This window comes from Hippopotamus amphibius, chromosome 1 (assembly GCF_030028045.1).
Source record: "Hippopotamus amphibius kiboko isolate mHipAmp2 chromosome 1, mHipAmp2.hap2, whole genome shotgun sequence".
NCBI lineage: Eukaryota > Metazoa > Chordata > Mammalia > Artiodactyla > Hippopotamidae > Hippopotamus > Hippopotamus amphibius.
In genome coordinates, this window is record NC_080186.1 from 153742326 (window position 1) to 153763865 (window position 21540).

The 21540-nt window shown below is 39.6% G+C and overlaps 1 protein-coding gene across 1 annotated transcript in view; it reads left to right on the forward strand.

The window, feature by feature from the left end:
• The first annotated feature begins 7889 nt into the window (after positions 1 to 7889).
• Positions 7890 to 21540, forward strand: part of HTR4 (5-hydroxytryptamine receptor 4) — a 53303-nt gene continuing 39652 nt past the window's right edge. The window contains exons 1-3 of the mRNA XM_057718491.1: positions 7890 to 7936; positions 18482 to 18607; positions 19875 to 20075. Of these exons, the coding sequence (XP_057574474.1) occupies positions 7890 to 7936; positions 18482 to 18607; positions 19875 to 20075 (374 nt within the window). The remainder of the gene's footprint in view (positions 7937 to 18481; positions 18608 to 19874; positions 20076 to 21540) is intronic.

Consider the following 21540-nt stretch of genomic DNA (forward strand, 5'->3'; position numbering starts at 1 on the left):
GAGTCACAGAATTGCTGGAGTCAGACTGCTGAAGGAAGAAGTTCTAAAGATAGGAATCGATGATTGGAGAGTGAGATGTTTGAAATTGAGATTATTGGGAGATAAAGCTATTGGTAATGACAAGTTCAAGGTTTGAACATTGGAGTGAGTAACTGAGCAAGTATGGAACACAGCTTATTGAAGGAGAACAGGTTCAGAAACTTGTAGTGCTCAAAGGAGTTATTCGAACATTAAGAGGTAGCATTTGTATTCATCTGTGTTCCAGCTTACGTATTTTAACTTTTAGATTATCTTCATAAATTATGCCACTTATTAAATTTTCTTTAACATGTTGAAATATTTATCCTAGTACATCATAGGTTCTGGAGTCAGGGAGACCTAGGTTCAAATCTTGAATTTTCCATTTACTGGTTGTATGACTTTGGGCATATCAGTCCGAATCTTTGCGCCTTGGCTTCTTCATCTGAAAATTGGATAGAGTAGTAATAGCCATCTCCATAGACTTGTTGTGACAATAGAATGAGTTAATGCATGAAGAACAGCATTTTTGCTGGCACATGGTGGCACTCAGGTAATGATAACTATTCTTTATTCCATTATTATTAAAGCAGGGAGGCCAAAGAGGCCTGAAAGATTGGAAAGCTGCCACAGTCAGCCCTAAGGGAATATCCTAATTATATTACATCACATTATGTTACGTTATATATTGCAGTCTAGCATTTATTTTCAAGCTAGCCAAAAAATTAATTTTTCTATCTCAGCAGTTTCTAGCACATGGAAGCATTTCTACCCCATAAATTATCGAGTGAATAATACACACACACACACACACACACACACACCAGAATTCCACAAACTTGATTTGCAAATATTGTGAAATTAAATATTCATAAGGTAATGGAATACAGCTCTTTGCAAAAGATGTGTATTATAGCTGTTAAAAATCCTTGAGGGCTGTGAATGAGAAAAGCTTGAAGCTAGAGTAGATCCTTCTAATTTTCTTGAAAGACAAGTAATATGCTGCCTCTGCCCCTGCTCTTTTATTTCCAACCTTTGACATTCACTGATCTTCTTTTTAAATATTGGGTTTAAAAAATATTTATTTATTTATTTGGCTGTGTCGGTTCTTAGTTGCATGCAGGATCTTTAGTTGATCCATGTGGGATCTTTAGTTGTAGCATGCGAACTCTTAGTTAAGGCATGTGGCATCTAGTTCCCTGACCAGGGATCGAACCTGGGCTCCCTGCATTGGGAGCGCAGAGTCTTAGCCATTGGACCACCAGGGAAGTGCCTTCATTGATCTTCTTTAACGGCATATTTCCAGGATTGATAAATCAGAAATACTTCAGTGCTCTCATTTTAGACAAGACATCTGAAGTTCAAGAGAAGAAAATAGCCAAACTCTTGAAAGTCATTACACTTTGCTAGACCAGTGATTCTTGACCATATCAGGTTAGCCACTACCCTGCCCTTTTTTAAAGAAATATTTTGTAATACCCCTTGACAATACTGAAATGAAATCCATGAGTAATATAACCTATCTATTCACAATTAAATTATGCACATACTTCCTTAACTGCAAAACAAAAAAGCAGTAACGCAAGAGTTATTTATAACAAAATAATGTGTGTTTCATTATATAAAGGCTCAGACCAGTAGGAAACATAGTAAAGCAGTCAGATATGTGTGCGTGTACATTAAATCACTGTGAAAGCGACAACTACTAGTGAAGTCCAGCACAGGTGTGTTGGGTTGTCAACTTAATACCATGAGTGGCATCGCTGTTGGTGACATTTAGAGAACCCCTGTTCTGAACAAAATGAAAGCATAATTTCCCCCTTCATTTAATGTATATAAATTACCATGTAAATAATTATGTGTAATGTTAAAGGGGTTAAGTTCTAGATTGGGTACCTATAAACAAAATTTCACTTACACAGATAGGACGTTCTAAAATCATGGAGAATGTGGGATGCGATTTTTTTCATACATCATCTAGACCTTTTTAAAAATTTTTATTTTTATTTATTTATTGGCTGCGTTGGGTCTTTGTTGCTGCACACGGGCTTTCTCTAGCTGCAGCGAGTGGGGGCTGCTTTTTGTTGTGGTGCTTGGGCTTCTCATTTGGTGGCTTCTCTTGTTGCAGAGCATGGGCTCTTGGCACGTGAACTTCAGTAGTTGTGGCACATGGGCTCAATAGTTGTGGCTCATGGGCTCTAGAGCACAGGCTCAATAGTTGTGGCGCATGGGCTTAGTTGCTCTGCGGCATGTGGGATCTTCCTGGAGCAGGGATCAAACCTGTGTCCCCTGCATTGGCAGGCGAATTCTTAACCACTGTGTCACCTAGGAAGTCTGGGATGCGATTTTTTAAATGAGAGATTGTCCCTCATATTGTAATGTCACCTGTCCTCTCGCTAAATGCTTATAGTATTCCCCAATCATAACCACAACCCAAGACCTCACAAGTATCTCAGAGAGCCTCTGGGGGTGTTACCACTTCTACTGAGAACCATGTTCTAAATATGTTGACTGGAACACATATAATTAAAAGGTTTTAAAATTACTAAGGCGAACAGCCATCCAAAAAAACTCCACAGTTGTCCCTCTACCCTCCAGACACGTCAAAATGTAAATCTGATCATGTCATCCTTAATGCCAACCTTCTTTAAACAATTTGTGGCTCCCTACTGAACTCATAATGAAGACCTAAATACTTAGTCCAGCCTGTGGTCCCCTCCAGATCTGACCTTTGTTGGCCCCAACTGCTGGTGGCTCTCCTGGTTCCTGGCACTCTGGTTGTGTTGGTCTTCTTTCAGCTGCTGGAATAAATCACATTGTTTTCTCCTCTGCACTTCCAGCCCTGGCCCCTGACGTTTTCCTACCTTTTTTTTTTTCAGTCAACTCTTGTTCCTCCTTTAAATTGCAGCTCAATGATCACACCCTCAGAAAAGTGGTGATCTAGAAATAAGGTTAGCACCACCACATATACCTCGTCTCATAGTATATGGATAGTTGGGTTCATATCTGTCTGCTCTGGTAGCTTTCTGAGGGAAGGAACCATGCCTGCTGTCTCTTCTAAGTGACTGAAATAGTGTAGCCCCTCACATATTCTGTTGAGCACATACACAAATGACTGAGTAGACAAAGGGATGGTTGAATGAAAAAATGAGCAAACATATGCCTATAGCTAAGCTGACATTCTTGGGCTAAGCCCTTTAGTCAGTGAGTTTGTTTGTTTTCTAGTCACACAGAGCTCACACCCAACTGCTTAGAGGAATTAATGATGTCAGGTATGACTTATTTGGCAAGAACAATATGTTAACCTTCTAGTGTGAATTGAGAAGGGTTGTGGTTGAGAAGTGCAAGATAAGATGCGATTCACAGCAGAGGGATTAGTACTTCCTTATTCTTCAGTTAAACAAGTAATACATAAATCCATTCTTATCATTTCAAACTCCAATAATATCCCAAATGAAAAAGTCTCCCATTAGCTTCTAGTCCTCTGCCCAAAACATTTATGATTAACAGTTGGTTGTACATTCTCATGTCCATAACCTCTGAATTTAATTATATATATGCATAGATGCATACATAGCTCTCCTTCTCTCCCTGTTTTATTTATTTATTTATTTATTTATTTATTTATTTATTTATTTAACATTTGAGGAGCTTCAGCCATTTTTATTTTCTCCCTGTTTTTATTTTCCTTCAAATATAATTTTATTTGGATATAAAACATGTAAAGTCTTGTGGAAAAGATGGCATCTTCAATTTGTAAGTAGATGGCTAAAGTATCTGAAAGCAGTGCCTTGGTCAAAATAAATAACTACATGTTATTTGTTATGGATTGAATTGTATCTCCTCCCACTTATATGTTGAAGCCCTAACCCCAGTGTGGTGGTATTTGGAGATGAGACCTTTGGGAAGTAATGATAATTAGATTTACAAGAGGCCCTCATGGTGGGATTAGTGCCCTTATTAGAAGAGGCCCTCATGGTGGGATTAGTGCCCTTATTAGAAGAGGCCCTCATGGTGGGATTAGTGCCCTTATTAGAAGAGGTACCAGAGAGCTTGCTCTCTCTCCGCTGTGTAAAGACACAGAGAGAAGGCAGCCTTTTGCAAGTTAATAAGAGAGATTTCACCAGGAACTGATCTGCTAGCATCTGGATCTTGGACTTTCCAGCCTCCAAAACTAGGAGAGAATAAATGTTTGTTGTTTAAGTCACCCAGCCTATGGTATTCTGTTATGGCAGCCTGAGTGGACTAAGGCATTATTGTAGCAAGTGATATAACCATAATTTCCAAGACAATCTAATGGCATCATTTATTCCCTAAACAAATATTCGTTGAGTACCTACTGTGTGCCAAGAAAACAAAGGCTCTGCTCTCATGATACTTACAATCTATTGGAGGCTGGGTGTGGGGTGGGGAGATGCATTCAATAGACTTTAAAAAGCAAAGAAACATGCGATATGTTAGATAAATGCCATGAAGAAAAATAAAGCAGTGGAAGGAGTTTTACAAAATTCAGGTATAAGAAATGCCACATTTATTTTAATCTCTAAATTAATTAACTTTTTAATGTACCCTTCAAATGGGTTTCAAGGGGAAATTTAATCTCAGACATTTTGTGGACTTCTTCTACTTTCTGGGACAAGCTGGACCTTTTGCTTTTTAGTCCACCCTGATTCCACACCAGGCTAGTTGTTCACTTTTGCCTGGTCCCTGGAAGAAAGGAGGTTTTGCTGCTTCCATAAAAAGATTGACACTGGGGCCTTTGATTATAGTGGTTGGTCTCTATAGGTGCTGAGAAGCATTATGGTGTTCCTTCTTGCTGTTCTTGGAATCTGCAAACCCCTGCTTTCTCCTTGTTATAGTTCTTCAAACCTCCTTAGTTGGCTACTTCTGCCTTCAGATCAAGTGACTATGCTCTGGTGCCAGAAACTCCTGCCTTCAGCTCTGCAACTTGAAAAACCCATAAACAATGTTGCTGATAACTCAAAACACAAATTTTAGTTATCTTCTTGGGATAGAGGAGGAAGATAGCCACTCATTCCTTGTAGTCTTTTTTGTGGTTTTAAGAAAAAAGTCACAGGTTAATCTCTCAACAGTTTTTTTTCTGGACCTTTATGTAAATACACATTTTTATAGAAAATTGAACTTGTGCTTTCCTGTCTCATACCTGCTTTTAGCAACGAACAATATTTATGAGAACTTTCCCCTGTTGTTAAATTCTTTTCAAACCTGGATTTTAATGGCTGTGTAAATATTAAATAAATATGAAATTGTTGCTATAACTGATACCCAAATTTAGACATTTAGGTTGTCTCCAATTTTCCTACTTATAAGCAATATGGTTGTGAGTCATAATATACATAAATCTTTAAGAGCAGCTCTAATAATTTATTTCTTTAGGATGAATTCTTAAAAGTAGAATTATTGGAGGATGAATGTTTTTAAGGTTCTTTTTATGTTTGTCATAAGCATAGTCTGGACATGCATTTATGCATTTTAATACAATTCTTGGCTTTGCAGGTGGGAATGCCCCAGCAGTCACTTTTAGATGAACTTGCTTTATAGGCTCTAGGGATGTCTAGTAGCATCCAGGTGAAGACTCTAAACTTTGATCTGTCTCGCCTTGGTTGACACCACAATTATTCTCTACCTGTCTTCCTCCATCCCCATCACTTTCCAGCCTGCTCTTATGGATTGTGTGCATGGAGGTGTGAATGAGTGTGCTTGTGTCGATGGTGAACTTGAATGCAGAGCCTTCTCTTCAAAACCCTCATGCCCTATCAAGTTGTTAGATATTCCCCACTTCTCTTATGCTTGTGGCAGCTCAATATGCTCCCAAATTCTTATTCCTTATCCCTTCCAAAATCCATCTTCACTCCTGTGAACTTTCGGCACATTTTTTTTTTTCCTTCTCTGCTCTATCATATTTGTGTTTCTACTAGTTATGTCTGGAAGAACGCCAGTGTATTCTTACTCACCATCTCTCATCTCTGGGCTCTATTTTTACTTGTTATTTCAACAGCCCCCAGCCAAATTACAATATGCTGTCATAGTGATTAGTATCGACCACTTTCTTGCTGTACTATGAGCTGGAGGACCAGGACAAATGTGAATTCCATTTGTGCATTTTTGAAATGAACAGAAAAGAGGAATACTAATAACTAGCATTTATTGAGCATGTAGTATATGCCAGGCAATATCTCAGGTGTTTTACATGTATTTTCTTAATTAATCTGGACAACAACTTCAGCGCCCACAAGGTGACTAGAAAATAGATTTAGAAGTATTGGTCTAGAAAATAGATTTAGAAGTATTGTTAGACTTCAGAGTAAAATGTGGGAAAGGCTTCTAGTATTCTCTGGAGAAGCTAGCTAACTATTTGGTAATCTGCATATGATGTTAGCAATTATAAGTTGTAATTCAAAGAGATGATTGTTGGCCCTAATACTCCTGACTCAGGGAGTGGTTTAGATGTAGGATTAAATAGAACTATTTAGTTGAAGAAAGGAAGAACAGCACCTTTATGTTGATTGCGAAAGTTTAAGTTTCCTTCAGGTAAAGGATAACATGTATCTTTTTACTTGTTTGGTAAATATTTGTTGTGCTAGGCACGTGATAGCAAAATGAATAGGATAGCGTGGTTGGGGTGACATATATTTAAATGATAATTAAAATATAATGTGATAAAAGCTATAATATGTAATTATAGAGTGCAATAAAGCATGTAGGAAGACATTCTTGGAGTCAGGGAAGGTATGACTTCCCAGAGAATAAGAAGTTTAATTGAGCACCAAAGGACATGCAAGGGCCTGCCAGGTAAAGTAGGGGAAGGAGAGTTGGGGCTTAACAAGTATGTCACAGCTCCCTGAGTGGGCATTTGGGTACTTTTCTCTGGTAGAGTTGATTACGGAGCAGTGTCAGAAATAAAGCTGGATAACTAAGTAGGGACTGGTTAAACCACATCAAATTTGGTATTTTACCAAAATTACATTAGGACCACATTAAGGATTTTGGACAGGCCAGGGGAGATGAGCTAATTCTTTCTAGAAAAAATAAAACAAACCACAAAACATTTTGACTTCATTGCTGATAATGGTTGGGAAGAGGAAAAGTCAAGGCAGATGACCAATGAAAGGTGACTCCATTCATTTGTTCATTCATTCATTCATTCCACAAATACTTTTTGAGTACTTGTATGTGCCAGGAACTGTTTTAGGTGCTAGAAATACATCTGTAGACATAACAGACTAAGTTCCTGCTTTTGATGAGATTTCATTCAAGCCATTCTAGTGTACAGGTGGGCATACTAGGTAACAGCTGTGAAAATCAAAACTACAAGACACAGGAATAGCGAGTGAGGGGAGAGGTCCTATTTTAAATATGGGGGTTAGGAAAGCCCTCTCTTCAGGGGTGAATCTGAGCATAGACCTGAATGAAGTAAGGGAGTGAGCAGTTCCAGTCCCTTGGGATAAAGAGGTCCAGATGGAGGCAGCATCAAATGAGAGATCCTAAGGTGGGAGCCTGGTTGGCTCCTTTGGGGAATGATGAGGAAGCCTTCGTGGCAGGAGCATCATGGGAAAAGGAGAAAGGGGTAAGAGCTGAGATCATAGAAGCAGCCAAGAGCCAGTCTTGTAAAGCCATTTAGACCATGGTAAGGGTTCTGGGTATTGCTCTGAGTAGGATGAGAAGCCATCTCAAGTGTGGTGAGTAGGGTAGTGACATGTAGTGACATGACCCTAAACATATTTCAAAGCTCAGTCTGTCTACTGGGTGAAGAGTGGATTGTATGTAGAAAACAGTGGAAGTAGGAACACAGTTGGGAGGCCTTTGCCATCACCCAGGTGAGGCATGAGGTAGTTTAAACTAGAGTGGTAATGGCGCAAGAGCTGAGAGAGGGCCAGAATCAGAAAACGCTTCTAAGGTAGAGCCAGCAGGATTTGTTGACATGTGTGAGGTATGAGAAGAGAGACTTGTTAAGAATGACTCCAAGGTTTTTGGCCCGAGCAACAATCTATTTAAGATGGCAAGCAGGTTTGAGGTGAGGGAAATCAAGAGTTCAATTCTGGATATGTCTAATAGACTGATAGCTGAGGGCAGAGTAGGCAGTAGTGGTTGTAGTAGTCTAGGCGAAGATAACAGAAGCTCCGTTAGATAAGATAACAATACTCTGTTAGAGTATTGACAGTGGGCTGGAGAGAAGTGAATAGATTTAAGAGATGCTCAAGGGGGCTTCCCTGGCAGTCCAGTGGTTAAGACTCTGTGTCCTCACTGCAGGGGTAGCAGATTCTATCGCTGTTCAGGGAACTAAGATCCCACATGCTATGTGGCCAAACAAAACAAAACAGACAAAAAAACCAACACATGAAAAGAGATACTTAAAGTAGATAATGACTTAGGTAAAAGAGAAGAAGACATGGGAAAAGATGCCTGACTTGGTCAACTGGAATGATACTGTTTTCCACTTAGTGAGAAAATCCAGAGGAATGAACTATTTTAAATAGGAAGTCTAAATAGGCAGTTAAATAGGGAGTCTTAATGTCCCTAGGCCATATTCTTCTTTAGACCTAACATATCTCTGGTTCCAAAAGAGCAAGGGTCATCAAACTTGTTTCATAAAGGGTCAAAGAGTAAGTAGTTTCAGCTTTTGTAGGCCATACAGTTGTTTCTGTAATTCCTCAACCCTGTCTTTGTAGGGAAAGCAGCCACAGAAAATACACAAGCAGCTGAGTGTGCCTGTGTTCCAGTGAACGTTTATTTACAAACACTGACAGCAGGCTGAATTTGGCCCATTGGCCATTGTTTGGCTACCTTTGCTGTAGAGTAACATGAATTTCTTCTTTCATCTGAGCATAAGATTTTTTTACTGTCAGAAGCAGAGGTGAGACAGGAAATCATAATACTTAGCATATAGCAAACCAGAACCATGGCAAAATATTCAGAGCTGGATCCAATAGCAATTGGGCCCAGTGACAGAGGTCAGCTGGAGCAAAGGGATGGGGAGCAGGATGTTATGAGTATCGGAAATTCCACTTTTCCTTGAGGCCTTATCTTTCTGGTAAATGATTGACCATGGTAGAGAGGCCCCATGTGGTCTATATTTTTCCCTGGGCTGGATTTCTCATAACCACAAGAATAATTTCAAGGAAACGATTGGCCAAATACCGAAAACATGCCATGTGTTTTACTCCAAAGGAAGACCTTTCTGTACCTGATGAGCATTTCTGTTCCCTGAGCAAGTATGAGCAAAGAGATATTTGCAAAACAAACAAGATACCCTATGTTGAACCCCATATAAAGAAAAAATAGATGGTAAAGAAAAAAAGATCTATCTCTGGAACTGTTTGCTCAGTTCCAGTTTTGGATGAATGGGTTTTTTTAAAGTGAGACTCACCTCTAAGGTGTAATTTACTGGCACTGTCATCTAGCATTTTATTTCCTAGAAGAATGGAAGCTCTGGTAGTTAACACACTGTGCAGCAGTGAGAATCTTGTCGCATCAGTTCTGGCTTGGCTTTACATCCAGACATGGCCTCAGAGAACAATGTCTTTGATCCTGATATCCTTTGTGCTCCTTGCGGCTTTGAACTCCATTATACGCTGTACAGACAGATCCTCTTTGGGCTTTGAAGTTTTTCTCATTCCCAATATGTGTGATCTTTGAGGCTCTGGAAAAGTCTATTAAGAGCTTGCCACAAGAATTTTCCTCCACATGTTTTCATTTGAAAAATACCTAGCCTACATCCTTTATGCACCTACCCCCATCCCACCCTCTCACCTTCCTCTGTAGGGTCTTCAAAAACAATCAAAAAGAGTTCTTTTAGAATTGCATAGAAACTCCATTAAGCATAATTTCCATCTGTATGAATTTTTTCCCTGCTATTTTCTGTAGCCAGCATATTTTTACGAGGCATATTAAGCTGTCATCATCAACATTTTTGATACTAAGTTTCTAGATACAAGGTAAAACTTTAGCATGTCTTTTTTTTTTTTTTTCTTAAAAGGAAACTTGTTCAATTCAAAATGAGCACATTTAACATTTAGTGGGTAAAGCATTGGGCTTGCAATCAGAATGTGTAGGTTTAAAATTGCAGGTCTACCACTTGATAGTCATAGTATCTTAAGTCTCCTAACCATGCTGAGCACCAGTCTGCTCTAATAAAAGGACATCATACTGTAGATTACATGGTAATTGTGAGAATGAAATGAGCCAACATTAAAATTGTCCTTAGCATGTTGTTTGCCATTTAATAGGAGCTTAATCAATGTCACAATCTCCCCACTTCCAAGCAGGAAGTTCTAAACCCAGGAGCAAAGAAAGTAATTTGCAATGGAGAAATGAGGGTTAGGGTAAAGGGTATCTTTCAGAGGGAGGAACACTGCCAAATTCATTCCACAAAGCCACCATTACCCTAATACCAAAACCAGACAAAGATGTCACAAAAAAAGAAAATACGGGCCAATATCACTGATGAACATAGATGCAAAAATTCTCAACAAAATACTAGCAAACAGAATCCAACAGCACATTAAAAGGATCATACACCATGATCAAGTGGGGTTTATCCCAGGAATGCAAGGATTCTTTGATACACACAAATCAATCAATGTGATACATCATACTAACAAACTGAAGGATAAAAACCATATGATAATCATAGTGCTTTAGGTCAATTGGCCTTCAAAATGTGGTCTCAGACCAGCTGCATCAGCATCACCTAGAAACTTGTTAGAAGTGCAGATTTGGGGCCTCACTCCAGATGTACTGAATTAGAAACTCTGTTGGCGGGTCCAGCAGTCTGTATTTTAACCAAGCTTTCCAGGTAATTATGCTTCTCCCTTGTGATTCTGGAACACCACTGCTTTGATGCTCTTGTTATGAAAATGTTTTATATGAATTATTTAATTTAGTCCTCTGTTTAAAAAAAAGCATTTTTAAGAAGAAAAGCATACTTGAAAAAAAAAAGTTAACTGGGCCACCTGAAAAGTTATCATTAAAAACCCAAAGTAACATAAGCCAAATAATAAATTCTTTCTCCCCCAGAAAAGACTTCTACCTAATTTGAAAATATAGGATTGTAGATAAGTGTCCATCTAGAGCATATCTAGAATGTGGAAGAAAATGTCGCACGAATGAGAACAGAGGCTATTTATTCAGAGCTTGCTATGGCAAGGTAGTCAGCCATCATCACTTGCATTTAGCAAAGACTCAGAGTCAGGAGGGGGAGTAGAAAAGCTTATAGGATAAAAACAGGGCTTCAGCTGTGCTCTGAAGAGAGGTTGTTGACCTAGGAAAGCAGGAAGTGCACTAACACGAAATGGGGCATCTAATGTAGTTGCTTTCGGGAGGATATTTGGTTTTCTGTGGTTAGTGTTGAGTGGGAAGCAGGTAGGAGGGGGAAAATATGGAAGCTAGCAGCCATTGAACAAGTCCTGACCTTTCTGGGCTGGTTGCCACAGAGGTTGTCAGAGTTTTATCGTTATATAGGGTCTGGCTATTGTTTGTATGTCAGTCTTTGAAGAAACCTAGAAAAAAAAGGGGCAAGTATTTAAAGAAATGATGTATGCTTTAAAAAGTTTACAGTTATATTATTTCTCAAGTTTTTTGATTATAGAAAAAAACAATTAACATACTCATGGACCCTACTATTTCTGTTTTAATTAAAAAGGCATTTTAAACATTAATTTACTTAAGAAAAATTGTCAATCTGAATATTATCTGTTTAACTTTCCTATGTGTATTCCAACTGTCACGGATTTTGTTCACAGGGAGTAACAGAGGTGATGAAGACAATACACACATGACATAATTAGCAGTAAAAAACAACATATTCTCTCAAAGCAAAAACTACACTGGACAAAGTTAACCCATAAGGAAAGCTACCGTAATAGAGAGAGAGACCAGAATATAGTCTGAACTCAATTTCGCTGAAACGACTGTGAGGAGAGGTTTTCAGAAATGGAGTGGCCGGCAGGTATCCTAGGACATCTGTGTTTGCTAATTGACCTTACCCAAAGGAAAGAGGAGGTAATTTTACAACTTGGAGCAATTCGTCCACTGAAGACAGGAAGAACTGCTACCCTCCCACAGAGACTGGGAGATGGGGCCTTTCTCTTCTTTGATGATTACATTTCAAATGGATGGCTACTAGGCCCTTGCAGAAGACTAGCTTGAAAAACTGGCAAGAGGCTTTTTAAAAGATTTACATCCCAAAGGGCCAGAGAAAGAATTTACAATTATAAGTTTTCTGAAGTAAAATGCTCTAAGAAAAGGGAGACCAGAGCCTAGAGTCAGGAAGAAGTCTATCTGAAGTTTAGTCAAGCTGAGTGAAAAGTTAAAGCCTTCTTGTTCAACACCCAGTCTTTTATCATTATAGGAAACATCAGGGACCTTACACTAAGGTTAATAAATTCACACTAAGAAGAAAACATCCAATTTTAATTCAGAATGCTTTTGCATTCTTTGTGCTGACTGTTATTGGTAAGAAAATGAACACTATTTGCTCTAATTTACATGCAGTTGTTTCACAGAGGACTGTGCAGTGGTGGGCAGGATGGGTGAAGAAAGCACTTGGATAGGGAGTATTTTGAACTGCTTGGAATCCTTAATGGATGTGCTGTGTATGTTTTCAAGTAGAGTGTGGTTGGCAGAGGAGATACTTTCTGCAGAGATCATTGGTCCAGTGATGGAGCTTTGTTGTCAAACATAATTTTATTGCAATGTTCAATACATAAAAAGAAAAGGAAGAACTACTGTAGTTACACTGCCTCCTTCCTTCCCAGAAGTGGCCCTGTGGTATTCCCACTTGCCTTCCACAGCAACACACTAACCTGGTGTTCCTCAGACACCCCAGTGATGTCTCCTCTGCTTTCTTTCTTAGTTTTCTCTGCTGGTTCCTCCTTCTCTACTGCATATCTCAATATCAGAGTTCATGAAGACTCTGGCCCTCTTCTTGAGTCATTGCATCCTTCCCCGAGGCTCTAAATCCCATAAAAATGCTGGAAATCCCAGTGTGTATCTCCAACCCAGTCATCCTTTCTGCGCTCCAACATGAGTATTCAGTTGCCTACTTGACATCTGCACTTGAGTATTTTATACATATCTCACACTTAACGTTTTCCCATTTATTAAATTGTACCATTGTTTGCTCGGATAAGCAAATCAGAATTATAATTTTCATTTCTGCTTCTTTATATCCACACATGGAATCTGTTGTTCTTACCTAACCCTTTACTTCTCAAATATACCTTTATTCCATCCACTTTTCTCCATCTCCACGGCCACCACCTACTCCGAGCCATTGTCTTCCCTTACCTGGACTCTGGCAAGGGCCCCTGACAAATTTACCTACTTTCACATTTACATCCCCAATGTCACTTTTCTCCTTAAATCACTTTATTGTATTCTCATTTATTGTCCAATAAAACATGAACTTCTCACCAACGCATCCAAAGCCTCTGGATCTGACTCTTGACTACTTTTTGGAGCTCATCTCAGATTCTTTATTCCTTGTTCATTCCTCTCTGATAGTAAACACAAGACATCTTTCCTGTCTCAGGGCCTTTGCATTTGCTCTTCTCCTGGTTCCTCTAACTCATGGTTCCTGCATGTGTATCAAAACAGCTGAATCCAGTGTTCTCTGATTGCTTAAATTTTCCCTCTAACCCAGTTGTTCTCTATCATCATCATGCCAAAGTCCTTGATAGTCTTACTGCCCCAAGTTTGATTCATGAACCAGTGGCAAAGGCATCACTGATGTTCTTCATGAGCCTCTGTATGGGCTTGTGAGGAATGCAAAACCCCAGACCCCAGGGCAGACCAAAATAATCAGAATCTGTGTTTTAATAATACCCCCAGTAGGTACATGTGGACATTAAGGTTTAAGAGTGTAACTTTGGAACACTGGTCACAAACTGTATTTGTTAGTTGTATATGTGCTTATTGTCTGTTTCTATCAGTGGTGTGAACTCCATGAAGGCAGGGACATTGTTCACCTTCTTTACGGTTGTATCCCAGTTCTTAGCATAGATCTTGGCATATGGTGGGCAATAAATACATATCTGATAAATGAGAGATTTACGCTAACAATTGATCCGGGATGAAATAGAGGTTCAGAAAAGGGAAGTGACTTTTTTTTGAAATTACATAGCTGTTGTTAACAAAGCCAGTGGTTGGGGGCGGGGGCCGGGGTGGGGGGAGAGAAAGAGAGAAAGAAAAGTATTCTTGACTAATAAGAAAGTGTACTCTGTGTGTGTGTGTGTGTGTGTGTGTGTGTGTGTGTGTGTGTGTGTATAACCTTGAAACCAATTATTTTGGATGATATAACAAAGCATAACCTAAAACTTCCTTAGCTATTGTTCCTATATGGGATTCTGATAGTAATAGCAGTGATTACTTATTTATATTATACTTTGTCATTTACAATCCATTTTCACATATACTAACCTATGTGAAAATTTACCCAGAATTACTGTCATAGGTTTTCTTTTATTAAGAACAGAGAAAGTAGTAAACAGAGCCAGCAAGTTTGTGGAATTTCTATATTCATGGATCAGGAGATCACTAGAAAAGCAAAAAAGAAGAGAAAGTAAAATTTCTCATAAGAATAACTGTCAAAGAACCCACTTAATGGAGTGAATAGCTCTTTGGCCAGATAAGAATTGTCTGGTGGTGGTTGACAGTAGTCTGAGAGGGTGTCAGAGGTAATCCAGAGATCTAACATGGAGTCAGTAGAAGTGGTTCCTAATTTATTTTAACTATCATGACTGCACTTACGTTGAGTTCAATGGACAGTTCTACCTAATTAAAAAAATGCTTCTTCTATGGCTACATTTTGCTTTTCACTCACAGTTTAAAGTTTAGCTATTTCTAGCTCCTAATTGGCATGCCACAAGTGAACTATAACATTGAACTTGGGGTTCTCTGACCCTGACATTCCCACTTAATTTGAAATATACATTCTCTGGAGCTAGAGGTGTTCACCTCAGACTCTGAATCTGTTCTTCTCTCTTATGGGAGGAAAGGCAGTACAGGAGAGATGGTTCTCATGGTGAGGATGTGGTTGATGGACAGTCCACATTCTGAGGGTATGTTCAGATCACTGTCCATAGATAAGAAAGGGACCTAAAATCAGCCAGTCCCACCTGCCTCCAGTACAAGAAACCTATACAGCATCCTGATATGGGGTCATCCATTGATACATAAAGTAACCGGTTTACATGCACAATTCAGTGACAATAAATTCATTCACAATGGTGAGCAACCATCACCATTATCCATTTCCAGAGCTTTCTCATCACCCGAAATAGAAATTCTGTACTCATAAATAATTCCCTATTCCCCTCTCCTCCACCCACCCCAGTCCCTGGTAACCACTATTCTACTTTGTTTTCTATGTATTTGCCTATTCTAGGCTCCTCATGTAAGTGGAATTATACAATATTTGTCTTTTTGTGTCTGGTTTATTTCACGTAGCATAATGTTTTCAGGGTTTATGCATGTTGTAGCATGGATCAGAACTTCATTTCTTTTTATGACTGGATAAAACTCCATGGTATGTGTATACTACATTCTTTTTATCCTTTCACCTGTTGATGGACACTTGAGTTGTTTCCACCTCTTGACTATTGTGAATAATGCTGCTATGAGCACTGGGGTGCGTGTATCTATTCGTGTCCCTGCTTTTGATTCTTTGGGATGTGTACCTAGGACTGGTACTGCTGGATCATATGGTTGTTCTATATTTAGCTTTTTGAAAAACCGCCAAACTGTTTTCCACAGCAGTTGCACCATTTTACATTTCTACCAGCGATGCACAAAGGTTTCAGTTTCTCCACATTCTCACCAACACTTGTTATTTTTCAGTTTTGTTTTGTTTTTATAGTAACTATCGTAATGGGTGTGAAGTGGTATCTAATTGACACCTAGGTATTCTTAAACACTTCCTGAGCCAGGACACTCAAAACAACACCGGGAAGCTATTGTGGATCATCCTTATCCATTACTAAATCTTGCCTCCCCTAGCAGTGATTCTCAACCTTGGTTGCAACATCTTTGAGGAGGGGGCCTTACATCAGCATTTTCTGAGGCTCTTCAGGTGATTTCCATATGTAGACAAAGTTGAGAACCACTGCTTACAGCCTGCTCACTGGTCCCACATAGTTACACAACCTGCAAGTGTGACAACCCTATCACTGAGCTTCACTGACAACCCGCATTAAACAACCAGCCCTTCACCCTCCACTGACAGTTCCGTCTTCCTTTCTCTCCTAGACTTCTTGCTATAGTTCATATTACTAGCTCACCTTACATATTTTCTTGCTTATCTATTCATTGCTCTCTGTTTTGCTTATTTCTGCTGCCCTAAGACCTCAACAATGCCTAACATAGGGTAGGTGCTCAGAAAGTATTGTTGAATGAATGAATGCATAAATCTACTCTTATTTCAAAGGACAGTCCTCAGATAGTTAAAAATAGCCTTTATGTCTCATCCCTGGGTCTTCTTTTGTCTAGATGGAATCTTGTCTATACCTGCAACCTGTCTTCAAAGACACTGAAGAATAAACCTCACCGTTATGAATACAATGTCTTTCACTCAGGGACTGATTGTGCACTTCCTATATATTGCACCTACCTTTACACTACACATACTATAGATTAGACACTGTGCCAGGCGCTGGGAATTGTGGTGAAAAGATAACTAAATGTCAATCTGTGGGACTAGGGCACAGACAATAATAACAGAAATCATTTCAGATAACAGTAAATGTTATAAAGAAAATGAAAAGTGTTTGTTAGTTGTGGCACATTAAATGGGAGTTAACTTTCATCTGAGACCTGAATATTGAGAAGAAACATTCCAGGAAGAAGGCACAAGTGTAGAGACCTTGAGAGGGAACAAGTTTCAGAGGGGCCCTGAGTCAGATCCTCCGAGAAGGACAAGGAAAAAAGCATTCACCTCCTTTATTGGGCACTTTACCTCAATTAACATGGCCTAAAATCAAAATAGTTTTGGGTAGCCAGAACACCCTACTGAAATCTTTTACCTCATTGAGTTAAATCTTATCTGTCCATTATTTGTACTGTCGATAGTTGAACTTTAGGTGCAGAGGGTGATTTAGATGGACATACCTCAAATTTCTTTTCATGTGAACCCTAGCCAAAAGGACTTCAATGAAGCAATAAAACTACTTGTGAGTAGAGTGGGACTTTCTGACTCCTTATTCCAGTTGTCACCTTGTTTTCCATGCCAGGCCTAATGGAAAAAGTTTTGGACAAAGCCAGAGCCCAGACTTGGTGGGCTGTTGCCCAACACCTATCTTGGTTTTCGGTCAGAAGAGCTCAGTAAAGACAGATCTTTCTTGGTTTGGGACCTGTGTTCCCAGTGGTGGCCTACAGAGCAAGCAGTTTCTCCCAGACTAGCCACTAACATGCTCTGACAACTCAATTCCCCTCTCTAGGCCTTAGTTTCTCCTTAGTGAAATGTATGTTTGGGTCTAAGAGTTTTAAGATCCTTTGAAACTTCATTTAAAAAGAACGTTTTATTACCTTATTAAAAAACAAAACTTTTCCTGTAGCTTCTGAATAACCTGCATTTATTATACTTTTATTGATAGGGAACACTCACTTCCAAATTTGTAAGACGAAATGCTGAGTTGACAGTAGGAGTGCAGGGTTTATAGAATCAAATCAGTTGCTGAAATTCACAAAAACACTAATTTGAACTGTTATATTGGGCACCAGAAGAAATGTAGTTCAGGGCAGTGAAAGGAGTCCCTGAGTTTATTGATTGTCTGCTGTCTTTCCAGTGGGCTTTGCTGAAACCAAGATCAGTTTGTCTAGGTCAGCTATATAAAAACAGCCTTCAGACATGACCTATTCCTTGGATAGCCCACCTGCACACAGCAGCTTCTGTGTGGGCTGGGATGGGGTACTGAAAACAGGGTGGCCCCTGTATTCACACAGATACTGGCTCAAGTTACCATCATTCATTCATTCAATGCCATCTTTCCTTCATTTGATAAATATGAATGATGCATTGAAATTGAATTTGTCAGTGGATAGAGCAGACAACGTCCCTGCCTCATGGAGCTTACAAGCTAGCTGAGTAGGTGTGCCAAACAAGAGTCACCCAAATAACATTTCTGAGCACAGGCTGAGGTCAGTACTCTGAAGGAAAGCCTCAAAATCTCTGATGGAGAATCACTGTGCAATATCAGAGTAGTTAATCCACCTCTCTGAGCCTCCTCCTTCTCATTATGTAGGAGTTAACCAGGATAACAAGTGACAAGTGCATACACTGGCACATATTAGGTGCACAGTAAATGTGTGTTGCAGCTTTGGTAGTGAAGTTACCTTCCTGAAGATGAATGAGGAAGAGACTAACTTTCTTTCCTGTGTCTCAGAGTTTCCTTCAACTCTTTGTGTTTGTGTTTGTGTTCGTGTTTGTTTGTGTTTGTGTGTCTTCCAGTTCCAAGGAGGGTTTCGGGTCAGTGGAGAAGGTCGTGCTGCTCACGTTTCTCTCGGTGGTTATCCTGATGGCCATCTTGGGGAACCTGCTGGTGATGGTGGCCGTGAGCAGGGACAGGCAGCTCAGGTGAGTCACGTGATCTAACCTCATGAGGAAACCTAGGTGGAGTTCTGGGCTCTCCCTGGTGAACTGAGGTCTGAATTTATAATTTCCATTATAATTTGTAATTATGAAGGGAAAATATATGTGGGAATGATGTTTGGAAAATGGAGCAGGGAAAAAAAGATCACGTATAATCCCATAGTTCTAACATAAATAGTGTAAACATGTGAGTGCATTTCTATCCTGTCTTTTTTCCTATGTTTCTTATGTTGTTTTTTCTGTAATAGTTGTGATCACAATATATATAATTGCTGAGAGCATATCTAATCTAACTGCCCCACTTTATTTATTGGTTCAGAGAAAGGATAGCTAACTAGTGGCTGATCTAGGATTTAAACCTGGGTCTTCTGCTCTTTCCACTTCATCCTAGGCTGCAATTAGAATCACTTGAAGACCCTTTTAAAATTACTCATGTGTGGCATAAATATGTCCCATGCAATATTTGGGATTTACTTAATTAGAAAATTATTCATTGTTTATCTGAAATTCAGTTTAACTGAGTGCCCTATATTTTATCTGGCAAACTTGGGGGTGGGTAAGTGGGTTAATCATACAAAGTCCCTGAACTAATTGATCTGGGGTGAGACCTGGGCATCAATACTTAGAAAAATTTACTAGGTGATTCTAGTGTGCAGCCTAGATTAAGAGCCACCAGGCTGTAAAAGAGGTTAACAGATGCAGTCCTATCTCATCTGCTGCCTTTCTCTTTAAGCAAGACATGCTCTAATCGAGAAAGTGTAAAAACGAAATTCTAATGTGTGGCAAATGTGAGGCACGCGGTAGTCAGTCTAAGAGTGGAAAACAGTAGAATTTGACACTTTTTTTAAGAGGGCCCCTTGGGAGGGTTTCCTGAGAATGACTAAACCAAGGCCTAAAGGGTAGATGGGGTGTAGCTAGGCCAACGGCGGGGAGAGAGAGCACATTGTAAAGGCCCTTGAAAGGGGCTCTGTGCATGGGGGCTCAAGTCAGGCCAGTGTGGTCACAGCAGAGGGCAAGAGAGGGCTTCTGGTGCAAAGGGGTCTGGAAAAGTCCGAAGTGACTGGATCAAGCATATGACAGAGGGGAAACTGAATCTTAGAGAGTATGTTGCACATCTGACTTTTGTTTTCTTTTCTTCCCTCCCTTCTTTCCTTGCTTCCCTTTCCCCCACTTTTCTTTCCTGTTCCCTTGCCCCTAACCTCCTCCCTTCATCCTTCCCACCACCTCCTCCCTTATACTTTTTCACCTACAGGAAAATAAAAACCAATTATTTCATTGTATCTCTTGCCTTTGTGGATCTGCTGGTGTCAGTGCTGGTGATGCCCTTTGGTGCCATTGAGCTGGTTCAGGACGTCTGGGTTTATGGGGAGATGTTTTGCCTCATCCGGACATCTCTAGATGTTCTTCTCACAACAGCATCGATTTTTCACCTGTGCTGCATTTCTCTGGATAGGTAAGGCCAGAGCCATGTGCATAGTGGAGCTCTGTGCTGGAGACAACAACCTGATAGCTATTGGGCTGTGTCTTTCTTCCCTAGTTCATTAGAGGAAATGAATCTCAGAGAGGTACATCTGGCTATTCATTCACTCTCCAGCTTTTGTACAGCACCTTTTTTAGTCAGGCGCTCTCTAAGGCACTGCAGACATAGAGATTAGTAAGGCCTAGAACCTGCCTGCAAGGAGCTTAGAGTCTAAATAGTGACAGGTACCGGCAATCGTTTCCCACAGATAGAGCCTTAAATTGTATACTGATGGCATCAAGAAAATTCTGAGGATGCTGAGAAGCAAGAATCAATCTATCTGCCCATAGGCAGCAGGGCGGTTCAGAATGTTAGTGTTCTGTTTGAACATGACCTTCTGAAAATGTGTCTGTATCATAATTTTATGTGCATATTTAGGTTTGTGCCTGTGACTGGGGAGGCTCTTTTCCAGAAAATCAAAGGTGATTGTAAAATCCCCAATGATTGTTTGCTTTTTGGACCTAAGCTAGCATTTCATTCCTGTTGCGTAATTGTGTTATTTTTCTTCACATTTGAGTTCAGGAGGCCTAATGATTTCCATCTTTGCCTCATTTGTTAGAGGTACACCTTTACCATTTATATCAGCACTTTTCATTTTCCAATTGCTGCTTATTTATATTCAATACTAAAGTCAGAATGCAGTTGAAAAGTCAGATGATTACACGCACATATGCTGTCATCACTGTAGTCATATCTCAGGGGTAGTTCCCGAATGAAAGTATGGTGTGAGAATCTCATGCTGTCAGAATTGCCAGGGACAATCTTACTGTCTCTTGATTAGTCCAGAAGACCCAGCTTTCCCCATAGTCTTGAGATGGGTCACTGTTTCTTTAATAGAGGAATAGGAAGAATAGTTGACTTAAAATTAGAGATTGTGGTATATCTAAAATATGTACCTTTATACACTAAAATCAGAGTTTGCCCAGATAATTACTCACACTGGGAAAGTAAAAACTGAAAAACAGCAAAAGTTTTCAGTCCCTAAGAATCTCCTATTTAATGATTAGACTGGCAGGTGTAATGGCCTACTCTATTTAAATTGTGCATGTTCTCTCCCTCTCCTCTGCCAAGAACATATAGAGGAATATGTGTAACTTAAATGCAATGTATATTGAGATTCCACTCTGCAACTAGAGATAATAACATTGGTAAAACGGAACTGTTGGTTGGCAGCCAGATCCAGTTTGAAATTTGTGTGTATTAGCTTATGTACAACAATCTGACTTCAGTACATGAAAGACTTTTTAAGACAGGCAGTATATACTGTCAAAAATATAACATTAGAAAAAATATAATGTGAGGAAGTAGAAAATATATGGACATCCTGCAGGGTAACCTGCATGTGATTGTTGCCAGAATAAGTAGTGAGACTGAAAGTATTATAGGAACTTGGAGAAGG